The following is a 25,283-nucleotide window of genomic DNA, read 5'->3' as shown; positions in this document are numbered from 1 at the left end:
TCATAGGCGTAACTTGAAAATTTATTAGGGGGGGGGGGCAAAAATATAATTATATATCCAACGAAAATACATATTATTACATGAAATAATTAATTTTCTAACATTATGTTAGATAAGCGAAAATTTAAAATTAAGATTTTTAAAAAAAAAAATTTTATAGTAATAGCTATAATCAGCTGTTTTGTACTTATTTTAAAACATGATATGTTAAATATCAGAGGAGGCACTTTCCCTCCTAATTTATTCCAGGGGGCAATTGCTCCCCGTTGCCTCCCCAGTTTACGCCAATGCGCAATGTCGTATACATATACATAATTTGTATATATTGCGTTAATTTATAACAACCATGCATTATTGCAAACATTTAATATTTTAAAATAAATTAGAATTAAAGAAATAAGGTTTTAACTAAACGCTAATTCTGCCAAGATCTGTTTCATTATGCATACAATATAATATCAGCGTTTTCTATAACACTTTAATGAATAATACTACTAACAATATTATATACTGGTATGCATACAATAAACATTATCTGCGACCATTTACGTGACCGCATATTTGTGAAATGCAAAAACGAACGCAAATCGTGAACATATTATAATAAGTCTGCTGTGGGTGTGTAAACTCGAAAAAAAGGCAGAAGAAGAATAATCGAAAGTTTAACAACCGAAAAAAAACACTGCGGATTAGTCAACGCGTATCAACACGACGACGTCTGACGGTAAACGGGTATACCTACGTCGGCGGAAGACGCGTTTCGTCACGGTGCACGGAGCGCGCGCGCGCAAACGTCTAAAAATTGAACACGACGACGCCGACGACATACGAGCGATTCTTCTCTAAATTTAACCAGGTCGGCCCATCGCGTGTGCGCCCGAACAATATTATAATCGACTTGGCGCGGCAGTATTGGCAGTGCGTTGAACACATATTTTATACATAGTATGTGTATTGTATATAAATATTGTTATACATATACAAATAGGTACATAATAGTATTTTAATAACGTGTAATAATAATTTCATTAATCATGATAAACAAATAGATAACAAATCGTTGCGCGCATAATAACGAATAAAACAAAGGTGAAAATAACGACCGACTGCAGACTACAAGGTGCCTCTCGACGCAGCGGCGGCATCATGAACACGCGAGCCCAATGGCATTTCCGGAGATCATAACAATTTTTTTAGCGTACAGTGTTCGAGACCCCACACTACGGCACGCGCGCGCACGCACAGTCCCGTATGCTCACAGAAAGCGCACACACTTGACGATCGCTGTGTCACCGAATGGTCGCAAAAATCATAATTCATACGAGAAATAGCCGTTCTGACTACGGTGATCGACGGCAGCGACAACGACGGTAATAATGTAATTTAAATCGTCATCGACTTGAACGATATTGTACACATGATTATATATAATCATTGTTATTATTATTTATTTCTCGCGCACGGAACGTACACAAAAACACACACACACGAATACATATTTATATCTATATCGCGTACATATAGACCTATGCACATAAGTATATCTCATCTGAGGCATTATTTTTATTGAATACGACATAGACATCCCAGCAGACCCGTCTCCTATAGGAGAAAGACGAAGAAAAAATATAACAACGAGGTACGCGTACCATTATATGTATATACACACTACTGGCCTTGAACGTGGTGGTGGTGGTGGCGGCGGCGGCGGCGGCAGCGCACACACCTCGTTTGGACGCGGTCCCCATTGTTCCAGAGAACGAGAAAAAAAAAGAAGACAGAAACAGCCGCGACGGTAATGGCTACTAAGACTCTCTATATTATATTATTATTGTATACATACACGCGTACACCACATATAATATATAAATATAAATGTGTATTACAATACATGGTTATATAAGAGGCGAGAAGAGGAGAGAAACTGGAAGACCAATTTTCTGTCAACCTGAACCTCACCTAGCCATAATCGTTGTTGTTATTATATTATATTTTGTGTGTCCATAGGGACCCAAGAAGACTGGATGCCGCCGTCGATACGACCCGTCTGTATAATACGACGCATTTCCCAATAAACGGCAGAAACAATTCATGAAACGTACGGATGACGACGCATTAGAAACACAATGTATTATTACAGTAACAACATGGTAAACGATTTTTTCCGAAGCAGTATAGATGCGATATTGAACATTATTCCACAAAATTATACATTGTTAAAAACGCGAGATAACTAAAGTCGTTTCCCCATACACAAATCGAATAGTAAAAAAAAATAATAACATTATTCCCTCAGTTGTGCAATGCGATCACATATCGTCAATGTTATAGGAGTTATAACCAAATGCACATGTGTAACGAGGTGATCTCCGATAACGGCGTTTCGCAGCGTCCGTCCGTCGCCACGGTACTTGCACAAGCGAAAGAATGTGAGCCCATTATATACAATATATTATCCATACGAAACGCGTGAATTTCACACGTTTTAACCCTTAGACGGAAAGTTGTAGGTTTTTTTCATTTTTTTCTACATCTACATGCGTCGTTGTTCTATTCGACAATCGCACATACGTCATCAATGTAATCATTTGTGTAAGATTTTTACAAATTTTTAAAACTATAACCAAAACACGATTAAAAACCTGTTGCGCAGCCCATACGTCATGAAAACAGAACGTTTATTCTACACTATTATCGGATTTTTAGCCACGTATGAACATACAATGTCAAAATTAATGACAACTCAAATATCATTAAAATGCTTTGGTCTAATTACATCGCTAATACATTTAAAATATACAATTTTTATAATATTAATTATCTTAAATCACAATCCATAAAAATATATATTTTTAATTTGGCTTGGAAAAAACATAATTATATTTTTTACAATAGGATTATTTACATATTTATTTATATACAAATAAATATACTTTACCTATCTCAAATAATTCAAGTGCAAACTGTATAAGTTATATTTTTTCTCAAACAGATAATAATAATAGTAATAATAAGGTAATATCAAGAATATGATAGTTTATAGAACAATCAACATCTTAAAGAAATTTCATATATTTTTTTTTCAAAAAATGTACTACACAGCTAAAACTGAAAATAAGAGAAATTATTTTACATTAGTGTACTATGTTTTAAAATTTTGCATAAAAAATAGAGTACAAATAATTATAAAAATATTTGTTAGTTCTCAACAAGAAATCATTTTATAGTTTAATTTTCATATCAACGATAAATAATTTAACTATTCATTTTTTTTTAAAATACTTAAAACTAGTCTTAAAACTTAAATTAGTCATTCTGTGTTAATTATGGTTTTACAAATAGGTTCAAATATTAATAATCTTTATACAGTAACACTGTTTATGCAATTCATATATTTATTATGATACCTTTACTAGATACGAGAGTGTAAGACAAAGAAAAATTTTTTAACTTGATCTACATAAGCATAAGGATATAAAAATATACTTTTAATTAATAATATTTAACTTTTATTTTATTTGTAAATGATATTTCAAAACAGGTAAAACAAGTTTTATTTTTACTTAAAAAAATATATTTTATTTTTGATATTTTAATTCATAAAAATTAAGTACAACATATAATTGTAAATAAATCCCTTAACTATAATTAAGATCATTACAGTATCTATAATGTTTTTAAATGTTAATTAAATCATTTTATTTCGATCCTTAATTTTCTTAATTTATAACTAGTAATAAATAATGATTTTAATTATGTATATAATGATGTATAAGTGGATACTAAGGAGAAAAATATAATTTTCAGAGTGTAACACAAACAAAGTTAAATTAATATTTTTAATATATCAATATTTTTGGTTTATATATTTTTTTATTTATGTCACCTATTTACCATTTAAATCCGGCCTTTATCATAATTTAAATAAAGTCTGACATGAAATTATTTTATTTTATTTTAAAAGTACACTTAATCGCTAATATATATATAAAAGTTTTTCCGGGTTTTGATTTTCCTCATAACATATCTAGTAATTGTGTATACTTACTGAATAAACATTTTACGTATACAACTGAAATACAAATACACTTTCGATATGTTCAATTAAGAGCATAACCAAGGAGATAAGGGGGGACCCCTTCAAAATCCTGATCAATATCAATTGCTAACAAATATATTAATTTTCAACTAAATTTTAAATTGACCCACATATGACCCAATATTTAAACTGCTTATAACTTTTCAACATTTTTATTTTTTCATTATATATTTTTTTAATAATTAAAATAATAAAATAATAATAATAATAATAATTATATTCTAAGTATTCAAATAATCATTTCCTACCTAATAACATATTTTTTAAAATTTTTTTTAACAATACAATTTTACACAAATATTTTTAATACATCATGATTTATTTCTTTTTTGTATTTACCTAGTAATTTATAATTAAATATCATAAAATAAGACAAATCATTTGACAAGTGTAAACATTTAAAAATACACTTAATAAATAACACTCAACATGTTTTGATAATTGGTTGCCCCCCTCCCTGATGAAATTTTTAGCTACGCTCTTGCGTTAAATCCTTCCTACTCCCAAAGAAAACTGAAAAAAATTGTTTGTTTTCCCTAATTTAACAAGACAATATTATTCCTAGTCATAAAATATTAACTAGGAGTAGTATTTGTTTTAGTTCAAGGCCATATTTAGGTCAATCGCGTAATTAGGAAGAAATGCTTAAAGTATAAACTATTTTTATAAGAAATCCAAATTAATTACGTAAGTTATATACTTATATTGTTGTGTACATAATGCTAATTTGTCTTCAATTCTTATTTATAAACATTAAGATTATATAATTATATACACCTATAACATTATACAATATAACAGGAACAAAAATGCGAGAAAGCATTTACTTTGGAAACAGTTATTGAACGTATACTTACGTCTTAATTAAAAATATCATAAAAAAAAATTAATCGTTAAATATAGTACATTTTGTTCGGTAAATTTGATTTTTATAAGAGATATTTTTGTTTCATAAGCTAATAAACAGATAAATATACACAATTACTCGTATGTCTTAATAAAAATATTATAACGATTTTTTTTTTATTGATTTTTTAGTCATTTATTATTATACTTATTTTAATATGGTTATTTCTTGGATACAATTAAAACAATTAAGATAGTACAAAACAAAATACAACATATTTTATAGGGCGGATATTACCTTGAGAATAATATACCAGTATTGTATGTACCATATAAGTGTGTACAATTAATATTTGACATATTAAGTTCATATAATGAAAGGTTTAACACATAATTCGCATATATAATTTGTATAAATTTAATAATCCTTAAAATATTTTGATGAAAAAATTATTCAACATTGCATTTCAACTTAGTACAAGATATCACGTCTTACAACGTTTTTCACTAATTCATTTAGCATAAATGGAAGTAAAATTTATACATTGCATTGTGCTTTTATTCATATGTATTTGGTACATCTTGAAAAATTGAATATGTACAAAAAAAGTTAAACTTTATTGATTGAAAAAAAATCATAAATTTATAAATATATAACCAAGGTCTAAAACATAGGAAGTAGGTAATAAGTATACACTAGAAAAATCAATAACATTTGTAGTGTATACATTAGCATTTATAAGTGGTGGTCATACAAATATAAATAAATTCATGAATCTTATAATCATTTAAAACAAAAAAATGAATTTGATTACTTTACTTCTTAATAGTGTACTACAATATGTTTTCCATAGAAATTATAAAAATATTTTAAATGGAAAAATTAGATACAAACTACTTTTTTTTGATTAAATACATTACAGCTAAGGATTTTAATTTAATAAAATTAAAAACAAAATTACCTAATATAAAAAACACTTCTTTAGATTTAAATACTTATACTTCAGTTAGTGGAAATAAATGTCAACATAATGTTAAGTTAATTTAAATGCTTTTAAATATTAGAAAACCCCAAGATATTTTTTCTTTACAGAAAATAATTGTTTATTCAGTCCTTCTATAAAAAACCATTAAAAAAGCAACAAAAATTACATTTCTCCCGTGTTATCTTTAATAAATTTGTAACGCTGACATAACAATGCATAAAAATAAGTGCACGCCATATACTCAAATTGCATAACACAGAACAGGATTATCGTTTTATACAGAGTTAAACATAGTAAACAGAGAGAATTGATTCGCCTAAATATAGATACATATTTGATATTATACTTATTATACTTCAATCATAATTAAAAATGTCCCATAACATTATCAAAACTAATTGTTGGCACAAGGAATGAGGTCTTCTTATAAACATTTAATTATAATAATTATAAATGAAAAGCAAACAACGAACAAAGAAACATTTAATGTGATTAATGAAGAATTCAAGCACATGAAATTCCAAAAGATTTATTAAAATGTACTCATAATTATTATAATAACTATTACGATAAGTATTAGTTTTAGGGAACGATAATTATTTATCACATTAGCAATAATAAAGTATAGAAACAAAATTTATACCTAAATAATATAAAAAAATAAGAAACGTGGTTTATTTATTTAAATTTAGACATAACCATTAATTTATATCAATACTTCTTAAAACTGTTTTTGCGATATAAAATGAAACATCTTGTTTTGAAGTATGTATTTTATTATAAATTTATCAAAAACAATACTTTATTTGTTGTAATAGAAATATAGAATGTAGCCAACTCAGGACTTTAAACTGATCACAGAAATGGATACAAACAAGAGGCATATTATCAAATACTGGAAGAATTTTATTCACATATAGAAAACTAGACAACTGTTTTTAATTTTAAATTTTAAAATAATAATGAATCGTAGCATGTACAGTAAATTACTTAAAACCAAACTCGGTTTACGAAAATATGTATAATTTAAATTATCCAAGTACTATAGTATTAGAATATTCGGATAAATATAGATTTGGATACCATAATTTGGAAAAACAAGTCTGATACAGGTATAAAATTTTGAACATGCATAAGCTATTTCCCTATTTTACAGTAATAGCTTACTCAAAGTTTAAAAAATGTATAGAAAACCAATTTTTCAACATTTAAAATACTTATACCGAATATGTATACAATATTTACTGAAAAAATTATTTCACATCTGAAATTTAAATTGAGATAAAGATAATCATTTAGAATTTAAACATAATTTATTAAATTTTATAATTATAAAGTATATTGTACTAATAAAAATGTTAATAAAAATATTTAAACAATTAACTGAGATATGACGATATTTGATTTGAGTGTTTCAAAACATTAAATGCATCACTCTGTATATTAAATACATATTTTTATACAAAAAAATAATACGGAATTTTATCACAACACTATCATTTTTGTATTATTAATGAATGATATTTACAATTATGTGTGATGTTTTTATAATAGAAAAATAATTTTCATTTTAAATACAGAAATGACGCTACTGAAATAAGTTATCACATTTGTTTTTCTACTAAACTAAATTTTTTAAATTATACATGAATATTGTATATCAATAATAATATTTTACATATCATTTTTACAAGAGTAAATGTATGTAATTAATTATGAAATAATATATATATATATTATTATTTTATTATTGCATTATATTAGTAATTTTTATCGCTACATTTAAAATGTATTACTAAAAATGAACAAGGAGTCGCGAAAAATATGGTGTTAAAAATATTAAATTATGTATAGGATTATTAATGTTAAGAGACAAAAATAATGTTTATTATTTATGATTTTTGATCAGTTATGAAAGTACATGAATATAAGTTTTGATGTGGGTAGATTTCGCAACTAGTACAAATATTATAGCATGCATGTATTAGTGTTGAAATCGCAGGCCTCTTTCAATATTTCAATATCACACTTAATAATAAACACAAACACTTTAAATTGCTAAATAGGAACAATCGTAATAAATTGTGAATAATGATTAAATGATAAATTTAGAATACCACCCGAGTATAATAATAAAAATTGATGAAAAATACAACACACGTCTTGCAATCCAAGATTATTTTATGTACGATATCCAAGACAAATGTTTTACTATTCACTGATGTTTGTATAGGAAATTGATAACGGAAATTATCTCAGTGATACGTAAATAAGAGAATAGTTGGTATACGATTAAACGTGAAATTATGTCTAAACTGCACTCTTAAATGTACAACTGTCTAAAATATTATTTTAAATAATTCAATATAAATATTTTACATTTAGGATACAATTAATTAAACAATGTTTTTTTTTTCAGCAAAATATGTATATAATATAATGAATATATATCTTTTTAAATATGTAATATAGAAAGATCGATGAATTAATTCTGAAGCATCTCCTTAGCCAAGTTTTTATTTTTCTCATTGCGCTGAAACTTCTTTCGCAAGTTAAGTAAGCGAAACTTATTGGTTTTGTCAATGCTATTGTAACTAGCACATTTATTGCATTGTCAACAATAATATGTAAAAAAGTGGTTACTGCTAAAAATGAATAATAAGAACTACCTTAAACGGAGTACATAGTAATTGACTAATTTGCTATAAGTCCACATTTTTTGAATAATAATAATTTAAATAGATTTTTGCAATAAAATTGTTTATCGTTTTAAATTTAGTTACATAAAATATAAATTAAAAATTAATTATATAACCAAAACAAATTTAAATAAATTCAATAGAATTAAAAAATTCTCTCGATTCATAAAAAATTGCATACATAAATATATAATATTGTATAAATAAGTAATTATGTACATTATAACAAAAAAGCCTACAGTATCTTAATATAAACATTTTTCCAACGTCGACTTTTAAAATTATAATTACTTTGAAACTTATCCAAAAGGTTCTCAATCGAATATATTGCAATGTATGGCCAAATGTTAATTCTTTCTTCTTTGAAAACTGTCCAAAAGTTGACAAATATTTGTAATAACGGTACCTATTTTTTATGCCAAAAATTCTAATAATTTTCTCGTCAGAATATAAGAGCTATTTTTAACCATACATTTTCAATCTTTTATGCAACTAATTTTATAATCATTGAAGTTCGAGATAAATTTCACGCTATGTGCGAAATGTACATAAGAAGACGTTATATCTTCCGTTCAAGATTATATAAATATTATATATACTGCTACATTATACACGATTCATTAAATTACTTAAATTGCTTAATAATTTTTGTCGTACGATAATTTCAATAAAGTTTGTTTTTATTATGAATTGTTGAAACTTTCAAAAAAACAAAAATGTCTAATAAAAATTAATGGATGTTCAAACGAAAACGACGTCCATGTTAAGGTAAAAACAAAGACACTCATGTGAGAAAAAATAAAACGACAAAAAAAGTAAATTAATCGTGAAGGCTACGTAACCTACGTTATACATTTAGTTAATACTTAATGCTTAGTTAACAAAATAAATATCAACAATATAACCTACGTCGAAATATTAAATACAAATTAATGAATCATTTTCTGAATGGACTTGTTTAAGTTAAACTCTGCTTAACAATAATTTAGGTCATTGAATAAAAATAGATAAATATAAATCGAAACTCTTGTCACATGTGCCAAACCAATGCATTGTTTAAAAGTTTAACAAAAATATACATACGTGATGCAATTTTGACACATGAAAACAATACTAATAATTACATTTTCTGTATATCCGTAAAATAACGATTGACAGTTTAAATAATTTTGTATTAATAATAATTATTTATTTATTTTTATAAAAATCAATAAATAACAAATACCACTAGGGGTATTACAGTAATATTTATAAAAAAATATGAATTAATTAATAAATTAAAAAAATTCATTAATTATTTAAATTATAAATACAAGTTTTTAACGTGGTACAATAATCGAAAAAAAAATCGAAATTTTTTATTTGATTGTACATCGATGGCAGGCGACACACCTGTATTGAATTCATTTCATATAGGAATTAACAAAAAATGTATAATTAAAGGAATACCTACTGCAAGAATATTCTATTTTGGTTAAATCCATCTATTGTTTTCATGCAAGTGTATATAATACGAGATTTTAGGTTAATTCTAAGAACCCAACCATATCATAGACTTCATTATACTTGCATATACTATACTAGCACTCCTAAACACACCAGGGAGTCCATGTGGTTATCCACTATTTGTAGGTACTACCGTTTCAAAGAGAACTGTCAACATGTATTTTAAAAAAATAATGAAAGTACTATGAATATCACGAAACATTTTTTTACAGACATTTTTCAATATCAAATATTTGTTCAGTTTAAATAAGTCATGTTCAAAATATGTAGCCGTTTAATTAAGACACCGTCAACATTTCATATAAAATAAATATCCAAGAAATTTATAAGGGTAGGTTATTCTCAAAAGCATTTAAATAAAACTTTAAATTTAAGTTGAAAAAAGGCAATACAAGCGTGTTGTATGCGGCTCATTTAAAACTACCGATTGACACAGATAAATTGATATATAATAGATTCATTATTACTTGATTATTATTTAATACCATGATTTTGTAGGTACAGCTAATTATTCATATTCTCAACAAATATGTTCAATACTAACGTTAGGTTAACCTAATCCTATACAACCCATACAAATAATTTATAAAATATAGTTATCAATGTAAATTAATATTAAATATATAACTATAAATGATTTTATCTGAAAGAGTTATAAAAAAAGAAAAACAATACTATTTAAAATTACACTATATAAATAAAAATCACTCAACTTAGTTGTGACCGATTTTACCGAAACTAAACATTTATAAAACAATTATTATTTTTTCGCATGTTATAAGATATAAACCTGGAGGTGTGGTTGTAGACCTTAGTTAACTCATGTTTTGACCTCAACAGTTGCGCACATTTGATAGCAATAATAATAATACTATTATGATTATTGTTGTTGTATAGATTGGGGAAAAAGATACACGATGGTGCAACAATTACTTATGTATGTACTTTTTTCCAATCAATTCTATATTACTCAGCACGCCCATTGCAACCTGGGGTAATTAAATATTCACTTATAAATAATATACTTGTATATAGTTATTTGTATCTTGTGAATCAATGACTCTAATTAGTAAGACGATGCAAGATGAGTAGGTACATATAGTAAATTAAGTTCATGTACAGTATATATAAGCACATAGTATACAGTCAAAAACTTAATTTTCGAAATATACGATTACACGATTTTTTTATAAGTATTTCAACTACTGCAAGACATTCAATTTTAATAAGTCCGAAAAATTAATTTTGGCTACATAGTGGATATTGAAACTTATCACAACACTAAGTAAAATATCTTTGCTATATAAGCACATAAAAACAACATATATAATAATTGAAAAAAACAATTATTGTCAAGTGAATACACGAAACAACAATTTAATAGCGGTTTGATTTTTTATTTTTTTTTTTACTAAAAGTAAAGGCCTTAAAGTATTACAATGTATATATATATATATATTTAATTAGACATTCAAAAATAATAAGAACATTCAGCGTCAGATTTAATGATTTTAACACAAAAATTGAAATAAAACAAATATATATTATTATAATATCATCTACTTAATATTTTTTCCAAAGTGTAAAAAAAAGCATTATCTATGAACATTTCGACTTTCTAGTTTCTACTAATATAGTTTACTTCATGTTTAAAATCGTAATACCAAATAATAAATAATGATAACGAGACTAATAATAACAGCCAAATAAAATTATATCTTGCATTTAAACACATTATTTTAACTGCACACAAAATAAAACGAAGAAAAAGCTCCGGAAATATACAGGAATAAACTAAAGTAAATGCTTATAATTTTCAAATTTTTCATTGGATTTATAAAATTAGATTATAAAATGTAAAGCGAAAGAATAATATAAAGGGTTTAAATCAATGTAAAATATAGTAATTTAAAAAATTTGCTCTTTTCCTGTAGGTAAAGTGAAACAGACAACAATTAGGAATCGTATACTGAGAAATATATATGATTGTAACGTGAAAATTAAGATGAATATATAACGAGGAAGATAAATGAGTCAAGTATAAGTTATGCATTAAATAGCAACACAAATAACAAAGATCAAGGTATATTTAAATTGGATTAGTATAATGAAATTTATGGGGAAAAACAAAAAATAAACTATATAAATTAAAATATAATACGATTTATTTGAAAAAAAAATAATTGGAAATTTTAATGAAAGAAGTGACCAATAACTACCAATTGCTGGAACAAATCAAACTCTGGTTCTGAAATTAGTCCTACTAAAACTTCTACAGCCAGGGGCAAAACTATTAACTTTAAGCGTTTATTCTAAGAGTGTGATTTCTTTATACTATGAAGAAACTATTATATAGGACCACCTTGCCTCTTTCTTAATAAACGGTATAATTGGCCGATTCCGGTCTTCAATGCAGACTAGACTTCTATATTTTACTTTTAGACTTAACTACGGAAAATTCCAAGGTCAAAAATAATTTTTTTATTCGGTGCAAAACAATAAAATCTTGGATTTAATTTAATTAACATTATTCAAATATTATAAATTGCGTTGTAATTTAAATGAAAATTTTAAACCTAAACCTAATTCATTTAATATTATTGAATTATATAAATGACTAAATTACCAAAATGACTAAAATTTGTACAGTATATAAATCTGTTTTATAAAATAAGTAACTACTTATTTCCATAATTTTTAAATGAATAATACAATAAATATAACTTTGATTGAAGTTTACATGATTAAAGAACACATAGTTATACGTAAAATGAAAAAATTCTAGGGAAGAGATTCTACAAGGTTAACAGTATAAAATACAAGAGGAAATATATTAGATTTTAAAAATTACATTGAGCCTATGCAATTGACACATTTTTGATCAACCTTGCAGTAAACCTAGTTTCGGCAGCCAACTTTTTCAATCGATCAATATTCAATACAGGCCTTAGTGCCTACTTTGACTTTCAGACAGCATACACATCGAATTCTATTGACCAAAAAATATAAATAAAAAATATAACAAAGCAGAAATATTTTAAATTTTAAGTAATTGCTATTCTCATGATAAAAGTAACTTATTTTGTCTGAACGCAACGGCCAAAGAAAATATTTAATTTCACATTTTAACATATGAATAATTAAACCTCAATCAGTTCTAAGATTTTATAAATAGTATGCTATTAATATACATAGAAGTTATAATGAATATAAATTATGTGATCATAAACATTTAGAAAACGTTCGTAATATTTAACATAGCAATAACTAAATTATAATTAATACATAAAGTATAGTTGTAATACAAAATAATATAAATAATAAGTTGATACGATACAACACTTGGTTATTTTACCTAATTATTCTACAATGAAATAGATATTGCAAATAGTTTTGTTAAACTTTATGATTATTAAATTTATTACGTTTTTAAATTAAATAGATAAGAATTAACCAACAAATAAATAAACATTAACTATTTACAACTTACTTTCTTGGCAACAATACATAACTTAAATTAATTTATATTGTAGTATAAATAATACATTTATAATTTCTATAAATGAATAATTTCAAATAAATTTAAATAAGTTATTACTGAAACTCGTCCTTTTTAATTGATGACATAATTAATTATAGTTATATATACGAATTGATAAAAAAATAATGTTATGCAAAAATCAAAATCTATAGACATAAACATTTAAAAAAATGAATTTTAAGTATCTAATAATAAAAAATATAACATTTTTTCTATCAAATATCAGTAACTGAAATTTATATACCCAATATTTCAACTATTTTATAAAGCTTGATAAAATTTACAAATTAATTTATAATACAATGAATAAATATAATTAAGTTATAAAAAAGGGTTTTTAATAAAATGAATGTATGTTTATTTTTTATTAAAAGATAATCAATTATAATCAAAATAAAAAATAAAATTTATAATTGAAAAATAAAAAGAGTGTTATACAAATAAATGTAATCTAAACTAATTAAATTGGCAATATCCCAAATAGCTTCCAAAACGATTATATTAAGTATACATAAAATTGCTATATTTTGTCCAAGACGAGCAAAACAAGAAATATTATAGGAACTGCAGACCATTTCTTTTAATAATACAATTATATTTGAGTATACATTTACAATACATTAGTTTTTATTGCTTTTATAATATATTATATTATATAGATTTATATTATTTTTATAAGGTCAACATAATTTTCTTCTTAGGGTCAAACACCTTCATACATATTCAAAAATGTTTCAATGTTATTATAAAGTGTAAGTGACATTGCTATTCACTCGACATTCTAACTATAAACGAACATTAAACCATTGACTTAACGCGCCAATGCTAACTATAGGAGATTCACGAAGATTCAAAAAAACACTGTCATTGGATTTGAACTAGTAGTTACTAAAATATGTGTTAGTGCGGTGGCCTGTAAAATTAACTACCTATATTTACTAAGCTCTTATAATAATGACACTAATAGTATGTATGATGTATTTGTTTGATTTTTACGCCATGCGACAAACCGAATAATAATTATTGTTGCCCCTTCCTCTGACCAGTCTTTGGTCTTATATTATTATTATTATTATTATGTTTTTACTGTCGGCCAATCAAGTTCACTGCAATAACGACGGAAGGTCAACGGCCGGCAGTACTCGTCCGTAGCGCAGATAAAATATCATCGGTTACAACCGCTTAATCGGCAGTCCAACAGAAAAAGAAATTCTGCTGATTCCTTTAGGAAATTTTATACTTCTATAACTGAATTCCACAGTCGGAAAATCATATGTATTTGCAAATGTCAATAAAAACAAAAAATATACGGAAAGTAACAATTATATTTAACGATGTTTCAAAAAAAAGTAAAAGTCGAATAGTTTGCTCAACAATTTCCTTAAATTATAAAAATAATACAATTGAAATAACATAATTAAATAATGTCATCAAAATTTAACACGTAAATATATTATTATTTAAAAAGACAAATTAATCGTTTAGCAAGAATTATCTTGGTATTAATAATATTTAATTTCATATTATTTTTATATAATATTTATACATTTAAATGATTCATCTTTGATCGGTTAAAAAATTGATTTTTATTTTTATTAAGTACCTATAAAGCAAAACATTTTTTGAACGTTATCAAATAATTTTAATAACGAATACTGAAAAACTGAAAGAAAAACTCGTAACTCGTAATGTACTCCCATTTGTTCTATAAACACTAAAAAACGCAGAATAAAAAAAATTAAGCAATCGTCCCGCTTGATTATTTAAACAAATTCAATATTAAGATATTATGAAATATTCAACTCTGACTTCCTCGAAATCGTATTTCTTTGCTGAAGCACATAAAAAAGGACGTTGGCATCTACAACGAATAAATCAGCAAAGACACGAGAAAGCACTTTCATCGGTTCGCAACAAGGTGTGGAATGTCTGATAACCTGGTCTATACCAACCTGTTGCATTCAAATAGGCCGAAACCGTAGTAATGGTATGCACGGATCAAGGTCACTCCAAATGAAAATAAAAATAAATCAATCTGCACAGAACTTATGTAACAATACGCGAATCGTCTCGCAGTGGGGACAGGATACGGATGTCCGGCAAGAAATCTGCCGCAGTTTCCGACACTCGCAAGCAACAACATCTCACCGTCATCGCGTTTCAAGATATTCAACCGGCCGTACGGGTAGGTATTATAGGAAAGGCGATTGGCGTCTGCTCGAAATAATAATATATAATATGGTATCTTTACTCAGACAGGTTTGAATGACGCATGCGGAACCAGTTGCGTTATATCAAAGTAATGTATTCGCGTTGTACAAACCGATCGTAGGTATATTACGCTCGTCCGCCCGCAGAATGTAATACATTATAATATTTTTTAAATATTATAGACGTCTATGGTGATGATAAAATACCCCCCGAGCAGAAACCAAAAGAATCGCTCGCATTTCGGGACGTCGGTGGATTTTTAAATTCGTACATAGATATCATATGCGGGAGGAACAATGTAAACCAGGCAAGTGGGTCAGTGGTTTCAAGTTCGACGGCACTTGACGGAGCTCAAACAAATGACCCCGTGGGCGGTGTTCGACGTTTTTTCTGTCTTCGAATTACGTGCACACCGGTTCTCGCGGCTGACCCACGCACACCTCGTTGGAATTTCGTTAAAATACTCTCGTTTAGAAATGGTAAGTATATATTATAAAACATTCTTATATATATATACTTTAATGTAGTAAATATAATATAAATAACATAATTATTATATTATTACTACATTATTATATTCGTATACGAGAGCATTTGTGTAACACAAGACTGAGTATAATGTCTATTCGAATAGAATACATATATACAAACACGACACTTTCGCACCATAATAATTGAATCATAATATTTATTGAACAACACTTTTGAGTACAAACGCCGTTCGTACGATTTAACGAGCAATATAATAAATACCATACAACACCCAAGATACGTCTATACACTAGCCCTAGAAAAATACCCACGAGAAGTACTTAGATTTTGCGAACCGCAACATACATGTGACGAAAAAGGCGCAGTTACACCGCATGGACATGGACAAACTACAATTTATATTAAAAAATGTCATGGTATCCTCGCGCGTTTATAGCTTATCGTAGTAATATGCACCGTGTGTTTAACACCAATGTATTTATATATTATACACATATCGCTTAACGTGTGTATATTTACGATCGCATTAGCAGTCCAACGACCCCGGCGTTCGTTGCTAGTACAGACCCATTCACTCTCACTGAGTACGCAGAAATGTTGGTTTTTCACAGGGTCCACTATCGAAGTCACTTGTAAGTACACTTAACATTTGCTCAATAATGCGTGATGTTATCGAAAAGTTGTATCAGCCTATTTATATTTTATACTTTTACAATATACCCGTAAAAATATGAATTCGTTTAAGTTATCGTTAAATATGATAAACACACGTTTTACAAAAATCAAACGGTATTTATTACAAAACTATAATCAACGGTATGGTACAGCGCGCACAAATGGCGAATATGCATGTTTGATGAGATTTTATATAAAAAATAAACACGGACGCTAAATTGTGCAATGATAAAATGTGTCACTTGTTAAAATTGTCATTACATCGCGCGGTTTACGCGATTTACTACAGTCAGATTTTGCGATAAATAGAGAAAGGTAATAATTAGATTACATAGTACCTACTACACATGTATATAACTCGGGCGACCGGCGTGGTGTTAATATGCCACCTTTGAGGCTATTTAGACTGCCTATATATATATATATATACATAATAGTGGGCACCAACAAGCGCAATAACTTGTATCCTATTATTATTATCATAATAGTAATTATTACTTCTTCTAAATACGGGCATTTACACTGGTTTTCGACAGCACTAACGGCGGTGTTGCATCTCGGAACAATGTTCACACTTAGACCGTGGGAACGTCAGGCCTAAACACGTTTTACCGGCTACACAAAACCTAATTAAAACAAATATATGTATACGCATGTATAATATAGCAGCGTCCTGCAACGCGAAAACGTAAACGTTCAGTCACGAATGTCGAATCGAATCAATATCCTAACAGGAAACAAAAAAAATCGTACCGAATGTATCGACGCGTTTACGATGATCGTCGTCAACTAGTTACGACGAGACAACGACGATTGGACACCAAGATACGATCATGGTTTTTTTTTTTTTTTATAGTGTACGTACATGTAGTAGTATAACAGTACGTCCACGCGTAAATATTAAAAAACATTCGGAATCTTTCACGGATGCACCTGCATACTGCTATCAGACGCATCCACACCGTCACAGTGTTGTATTTGACTTAACTATGTGGAGGGGAGAGTTAAAAAATTACACCCAAGAAATATGGAACCTATATTTCTTTAACCCTCCCCGAAAAATGTCAGATGTGTCTTGAGAGTAAAACAATATTTATTACACTTAATATAGGTACTTATTTTTTTAAAAATGTACGTAATATAATTCTTGAAAACTCCCAAAAAAATATTAATATGTTAGATACATAAAATATCTATACAACATCCATTAGGTACTAAAAAATAATAAGCAATAGGCCTAGACGAGCGCAGACCTATATTTCAGAGGGTAACTACTATACTTTTGGGCCCTATCTAAACAAAACGTGTATATTTAATAAAGTATAACATATAAATAATTAAAAAATCATAACTAATTTTTTATTAAATATTGTGGTATATTAGTCCCGATGAATATATAAGTTATAATATGTTTTCCTTGAATCTCGTATATTTTTCTCGGATAGTTTAAATTTTATTTATGATTTGTACTTTTGTAATCAATAGTAACTTTTATATTATCATACGTTAATGCACAAATATTTAGAAAATTCCGTTTTATTTCTTTTACTAGGAAACATCATTTATTATTTACTAAATATTTTATAATAAATTACATTTAATTTGAGCAACATAAATTAAATTTTAGGCCCTTTACTCATAGACTTAAATTGCAGGGCTCCATTTACAATATTTCCGGGGACGCAGCAGAGTGATTGTTTCTCTTGAAGTGTGATAAGTTGAAACCAAATATTTTTGATGTTCATTTGGTCCAAATAAGGCCAAAGAAAATTACTGAGCTCAGTTGATATACTTATATGGTTACAACAAGACGGCGCAACTTGTTACACTTTAAAAGAAACAATCCCTCTACAGCGTGAGAAGTTCCCGGATAGATTAATCTCGTTGCGTGGCCAAAGCTATCTTGCGACTTGACGCCGTGTGATTTTTTTCTTATGGGAATACACTAAGTCACGAGTTTACCAGAACAAAGTTTGAAATGTCTTGAAAATTAAGTAAGAAATTCGTCGTGTCCTCAACGAACTTGATGGAGCATTGGGTTATCCAGTGATGGTAAATTGTATGGGAAGAATAATCGTCTATAAGACTAGTATGGAGGGTCATATAGCCGATATTGTTTTTCACTGTTAAACTTTAACTTCTCACGAAGAGAATGATATATTTGTTATGTTTTTTTAAAAGAAATAAATTTAATATATTAGATTTAAATCCTGCGTTTTTTTTTTTTTTTCGAAACATCCTATATACAGCAAATACTATACAAACATATCAACTTATGGGGAGGATGATCTCGCTCACCCCACCTCACCACCCTTTTCAAATACATCACCAAAAAAAAGTAATGATATTATACACCACACGCAGTGTTTTTACTATCGTGATTATCATTATTATTATTACTATTACATTAAGTATTATGAGCGTAGGAGGGTATGAGCATAGAAAGAGAATGTTCGCAACGCTATTCCATAACTGCCGTTTGGTTGCGGTCGAATAATGTACACACACACACACACACACACACGCGCGATCAACAATACATGGAATTAATAACTAACCTACACATACTATATTAAATGTATATACATATTATATTTTGGGAAGAATGAGGGTATATATCCCCCAGAGCTTTACTTTACTAGTATTTTGCAGTATTTTTTGTACTGTATGCGTCGCCATATATATATATTTCCAAAAATTTAGGAAATTCGATTTAGTTTTACCCTATATATTATAAACATTAATAATTTTGAAGAATAATAATAAATATAATTTAATAGTAATCTAACTTAAGTACAAATACATTTGTACATAATAGTTTTTTTGGGAGAGATATTGAGTTTACAAATTTTGACTAAACAATTTTAATATCCCAAAAAAAAAAATCCCAATGACGCCACCATCTGTACTTTGTATCTTATCTAGCTCACTAATTAAAATGTATTCGAAAAAATATCTGCCTAACCTATCGCCAATGTATGCGAATTTACGAGACGCCATTTGAGTATCAGATACTACTATAGTTCGTAGTGGCGGTATCAGGTTCTGTTGTCGCGCGAAAAAGAACCTCCGGCACCCGGACAATGAACCCAATTAATGGGGAGGGAAGGAACAACATATTGAACACTCACATTGTTGTACTGCAGCGAAATCCTGTTATACTCGTCCTGGTACGTTTTTTTCGCTTTCCTCTTCTCCGCACAAATACCCGCGATTCGCTCCAGCGTATTTTTCTCGATTCGATCGCACACGCCTCGTATAGCCCGGCTGGCAGCATCCAACTCGTCCAACAACCGCTTCCAGGCTCCGGCCACCAGGCTGCCACCGGAAATCGTATCGCCGGCACCGCCAGGGCCGCACTTGAAGCCCTGCGCGCACACCGCGCTCAACGAGGCTGCATACTCGCGATCGCACTTAAGCTTGCTGGTCACGCACCTTCGCATCACCTCCAGCATGCGAATCTCGGCCTCTTGCCGGCTCACCAAAGCTTCATACTCGGGTTTGCCCTGGCCAGTAACATTACCACCAGTGTACCCCATTCGGGTGGCCGTCTGCTCAGTCGTCGTCGTCGTCGTCTTCTCTGTCGTGGCCGTCTAGTGCGGTGTCACGTCCTTCGGTGGACAGAGTCACGACATCGTCACCGTACCCGGGACACGACGAGGGCGCCGGTGCAGCAGACGTTCGACACCGGTGATGTTAGCTACCGAGTAGAGGGTTATCAAAGCACCACCAACTCGCGAATCTCCGAACAAGTGCGACGACAATAGTAAAAATATATACCTACTCAATAATAATATTCATGGATTACGGTATCAGTTTTAAAACTCTGCTTCGTCATATTTCCAACCCCGCTGAAATCTTGTAAGAGGCACGAAAACCGTATACGTTAATATAAATATATATGTATGGTAATCACGATTGGTGGTACAATGCGTTAATAATATAATATTTTAATATGATGTTATCGTGCACACGCGAAACGATCGACGGACAACGTACCAGCACGGGGCAAAGCGGACAACACGAGTTATGTGCCGCACAGAACCCGAACCCGACTAACCTGACGCCGCTGGCCGACATAAAATTATTAAGAGAAGCAACGAAAATAAACACGGCACGGATTGTTGCGCCACCGGTGTTGCCAACTTAAATATAGAGTCGTAGACCGTACTGAATATCACCACCAATAGACGCGTATAACCCCGCTACCGTCGTCATCACCACCACCGCCGAGCACTGCTGACACGGTACGACCGCTCCCGCAAAAGTCACCCATCACCAACGCGATGTGTGTGGACGATGTTTCAGACGTCTGAAGGCGTATAAGTCTGCATCTAAACACATTTTTTTGCTGGTCCTTATTATCTTCGATTTCTTCTCATCTTCATACAGTTAAACAAAACTATTTCATGTGACCCGATTTTATACGACCACTAAAACACATAAACCCGATCCGCCCATTTATTTCGCCAAATCGTATTGAAATGTTTAATATAACTGAGACAGTCTTGAAATCTGCAACGCTTAGAACGATGAGTGTACGAAAAACAGGCAGAACCCTTTTCTAAAGCATTAAATTCTGATGAGTGATGCAATATATTTCCAAACAGCTACACTAAAGTTTCAAGTTGCAATATACTATTTCTTTTCATAATCTCCTATAATGTCCTATCAATTCCCAATATATTTTTTCCTCACAAATAATTCCCATGATCATTTCGTTTATATCCTTCATTAACCAGACTGGTTGTAAAATTCAATATTATACACTTTTGTATAGATGTATAATTTTCAAAGCTAATTGTAACACAACAGCGTTTCAAAAAAAAATTTAAAAATTCAAAATTCCAAAAGATGTAGCTTCTTTCGAAGTTAGTTAGTTAGTTAATTAGTTAATATCTTGACGTTAAATTAATTGTTTACTATTCAATGTCATTTTAACTTAATCTGGTAATTGTATTTATAAAACAATAAATAAAAATTATTATTTATTATCTTGAAATTAGTTTGTTTTCCTTGCACACTGACTCATGTAAAAATTTCTTCCGTGTTGCATTTAATTCATCATTATTTAGTAAACCTAATATTTTATCCTTATAAAAAATTATATACTGGCCAAACTTAACATTCCAAGCTCCTAACCAAATGAAAACTTACTTTATGTTTTTTAAACATTATATTTATTTATCCACTTAATACATACTACATGAGCGTGATATAATATATACAAATATATATAGTCACACTTGATAATAATATAAATTTTGGTTTATTTATTAAACATACTCGTATTAATACGTTTCAGAAATACAAAAATCAAACAATTATTTATCAAAAATGATTGTAATAATTTATTACGTTTTAAAATAATACCACGTGTTCCTTAATAAAAAAGCTATAGATAACTATAGATAATGCAAAACATTATGATACTAAAATCCGTAATAACTTAATCGTAATAATTAAAAATACATTTTAAAAACTCCAGAAATGTAATTATTTGCAAACTTTCGATTATTCACAATCTTCTTTTGAATTGTGTTGACAGTGACTAATAAACTCCATAAGATTATGTTAAGATATCATGTTACTCCCCGTAGTTACTGAAGTAGAGAAAGTCTAACGGTAAGTTGACAGTGTTTATAATTTGATCCAATATTTTATTCCAATGCTCCCTGTTTATAAATTAGACCTAATTGTTTATTTTTTAGATATTATAATGATTCATCGTTCATTCTAATAAAACAACTATATAGTTTTTATATTATAATATTATTTTTTATATTAACTTAAACAAAATAATATTTAAAAAATAAGGTACCTAAAGGTATTTCAAAACTATTAACCACTATAAATTGCTACATGGTTTTCCTGTATGAAAATATGAGAACTATGTAGTAAGTACACATAATGATACTAAACTATAATGATTATAGTTGGATACCAACATGTACACTTATTTCACTTACTATATAGTTACGCATATAGTGAAATAATTCTAAATAATATTGATTAAGGTTAGACAGACAACACCGTGAATCAAATTTTTCTCGACAGCTAAGATTATGAAATACACAAATATACTTCTGATGTGATATTTAAAAATATATTTTATATAGGTAGATTCTCGCTATTACACCATTTCTGTAATTATTAATATATAATAATATATTATATATATTATGTATGATTCAGTTAATGTAATAATTTGTTATTATTAATTACACAAGAAAACGAAATTGTAATTACATGAACAGAAAAACTAAAAATATTACTTATGAGTAAACTACTATAGGAAGTAGAAAAAATAAAAACAACATCACTATTTATAACGATTGTAACTAAAATAATAAATCGATTTCATATCCGTATTCGTTAGCTCCATAACGTCGAATAAGCGAAAATCGTGGTAGTAATACGTTTCACCAAGTACCTTCAAAAATGACTAAAATAATTAAATACTATGTTTAATTCAATACATATGAATATATATGAAATAAATATGATATTTTTTTCTTCTTTAGTTTTTTACAGCGCTTTCAGGCCCATTGCCGCAACAACATATTGTCCTTTGCTATTTCTTCCCTATTTCTTACCTTCTTCTTTTTGCGTTTAGTTACTATGCAGTTATTTGTCGAATTAGTCCTTTTGGACTTTATACATGTCCTGGGCCAGCCTAGTCACCCACTTTTCAAGTTTTAACAATATTAGATTCGTTATATAGTTCTTGTTAAGTTATAAGTTATAAGTTTTTATTGCTTCGTATTTAATATTCTCTTTCGTAGTTTCTCTTTGGGCCAAATATATTCCTCAGTATCTTTCTCTCAAACACTTCCAACTTTTTTTCGTCTGATTTGACTAAAGCTTTATATAATGTTACTTTGAATTTTCTTGATATTAGTTTTGTCTTTAACAATGGTAAGAGTCCGAAGTAACACCTGTTTACTGCAATAAGCCATAGTTTAACTTTTTCTTGGCTATTAGCATAAATATGACATAATAAATAATAATATAATTTTTGTATCTGTGATATTTGTATAATATATATAAAATACCTTAAATTAAGTAACATTTGAGAATGATATTTTATATAGGTGTGATTTTTTAAATTTACTAGACACAAACACAATCAATGTAGAATAAATTTCAAAATGAATCAATAATTTATTTATAATGTATGATAATAAATGTATAATCTACACTCTTCGTTGAATTATTTTTTATATGTTAACCAGAGATATATAAATGAAATTAAAATGAGAATAGGATTTTCACTTAGTAATTAAATATTTTACAAGAAAACATATCGTATAAACCATGGAACATTGAAAAATAAATAGATTACACATAACACATTGTTAAACGATTTTAGTAAATGTTTATATTACGTTATTCTATTTTCGATTTTGTTCGAATATTTAATTTCGATGATATGTACCTATATATATAAATATTATAAACATCGTTACAACATAGTATTATTGTCGATATTGTTTAAGGTACCTGTAACATTTAAAAATATAAATTTTATTCATCATATTATAGGTAATATATCATTTTAACTTGAAATTAAACATTCATACAACCATATGGATATGGATTATGCAGTGAAGGTTAACATGTTGCTCAGGGGGGGAGGAGAAGAAAATAGCAAAACCTCCCCCACCCCATAGCATTTTTTATATATTATATACATATAATATAAACTATACATACGGATTATAGGTATAAATGTATAATAATGTTTATATATTAATAATATTGACACTTTAGCATTAATGTATTAAAAAAAAAGATATAAATATATTGACTTATAAAATTTAACGTAATTATAATAATTATATAAAATTTGCAGATAGGTGTTGTTGGGCTAGCGATATACTAAATTTAAAAAAAAACCAAATCTCAGGGGGGAGGTAATCCACTTATCACCCCTCCCCTTATAACCACCACTGGGACTATGGATCATCATCCATTAACCAATTATATTTTAGATATGCGCAATAATACTAAATACAATGCGTTTAGTATCATATTAAATTCATATTATACGATTTAATATACCTACGTCGTATTTAGACCAGATCACAAGTGGTGCAATTAATAAAATATAACTAGGTACTTACTTATTATCAAAAATGACATGTCACGTTATCTTAACAAACATACGCTGTAGAACTGTACAGTGTACACAGTTATTGCCTTGTAAGTATAAATCATAATATGAT

General features: G+C 28.4%; 1 protein-coding gene across 4 annotated transcripts in view; it reads right to left on the bottom strand.

Moving 5' to 3' along the window:
* The window catches only part of LOC112688141 (tyrosine-protein kinase Fer), a 29,964-nt gene extending 8,835 nt beyond the window's left edge, over positions 1-21,129 (bottom strand). For 3 of the 4 annotated variants that reach the window (XM_025561194.1, XM_025561196.1, XM_025561197.1), the window contains exon 1: positions 20,187-21,129. In XM_025561194.1, coding sequence (XP_025416979.1) covers positions 20,187-20,594 — 408 coding nt within the window. In that variant the 5' untranslated portion in view covers positions 20,595-21,129. The remainder of the gene's footprint in view (positions 1-20,186) is intronic. The other variant, XM_025561195.1, reaches the window with a different exon arrangement.
* Positions 21,130-25,283: the final 4,154 nt, after the last annotated feature.

The sequence above is a fragment of the Sipha flava genome, unplaced genomic scaffold, assembly GCF_003268045.1.
Source record: "Sipha flava isolate LNK unplaced genomic scaffold, YSA_version1 37_pilon_pilon, whole genome shotgun sequence".
Lineage (NCBI taxonomy): Eukaryota > Metazoa > Arthropoda > Insecta > Hemiptera > Aphididae > Sipha > Sipha flava.
Note: the sequence above shows the minus strand (reverse complement) of the source record. Positions and strands in the feature narration are given on the sequence as shown.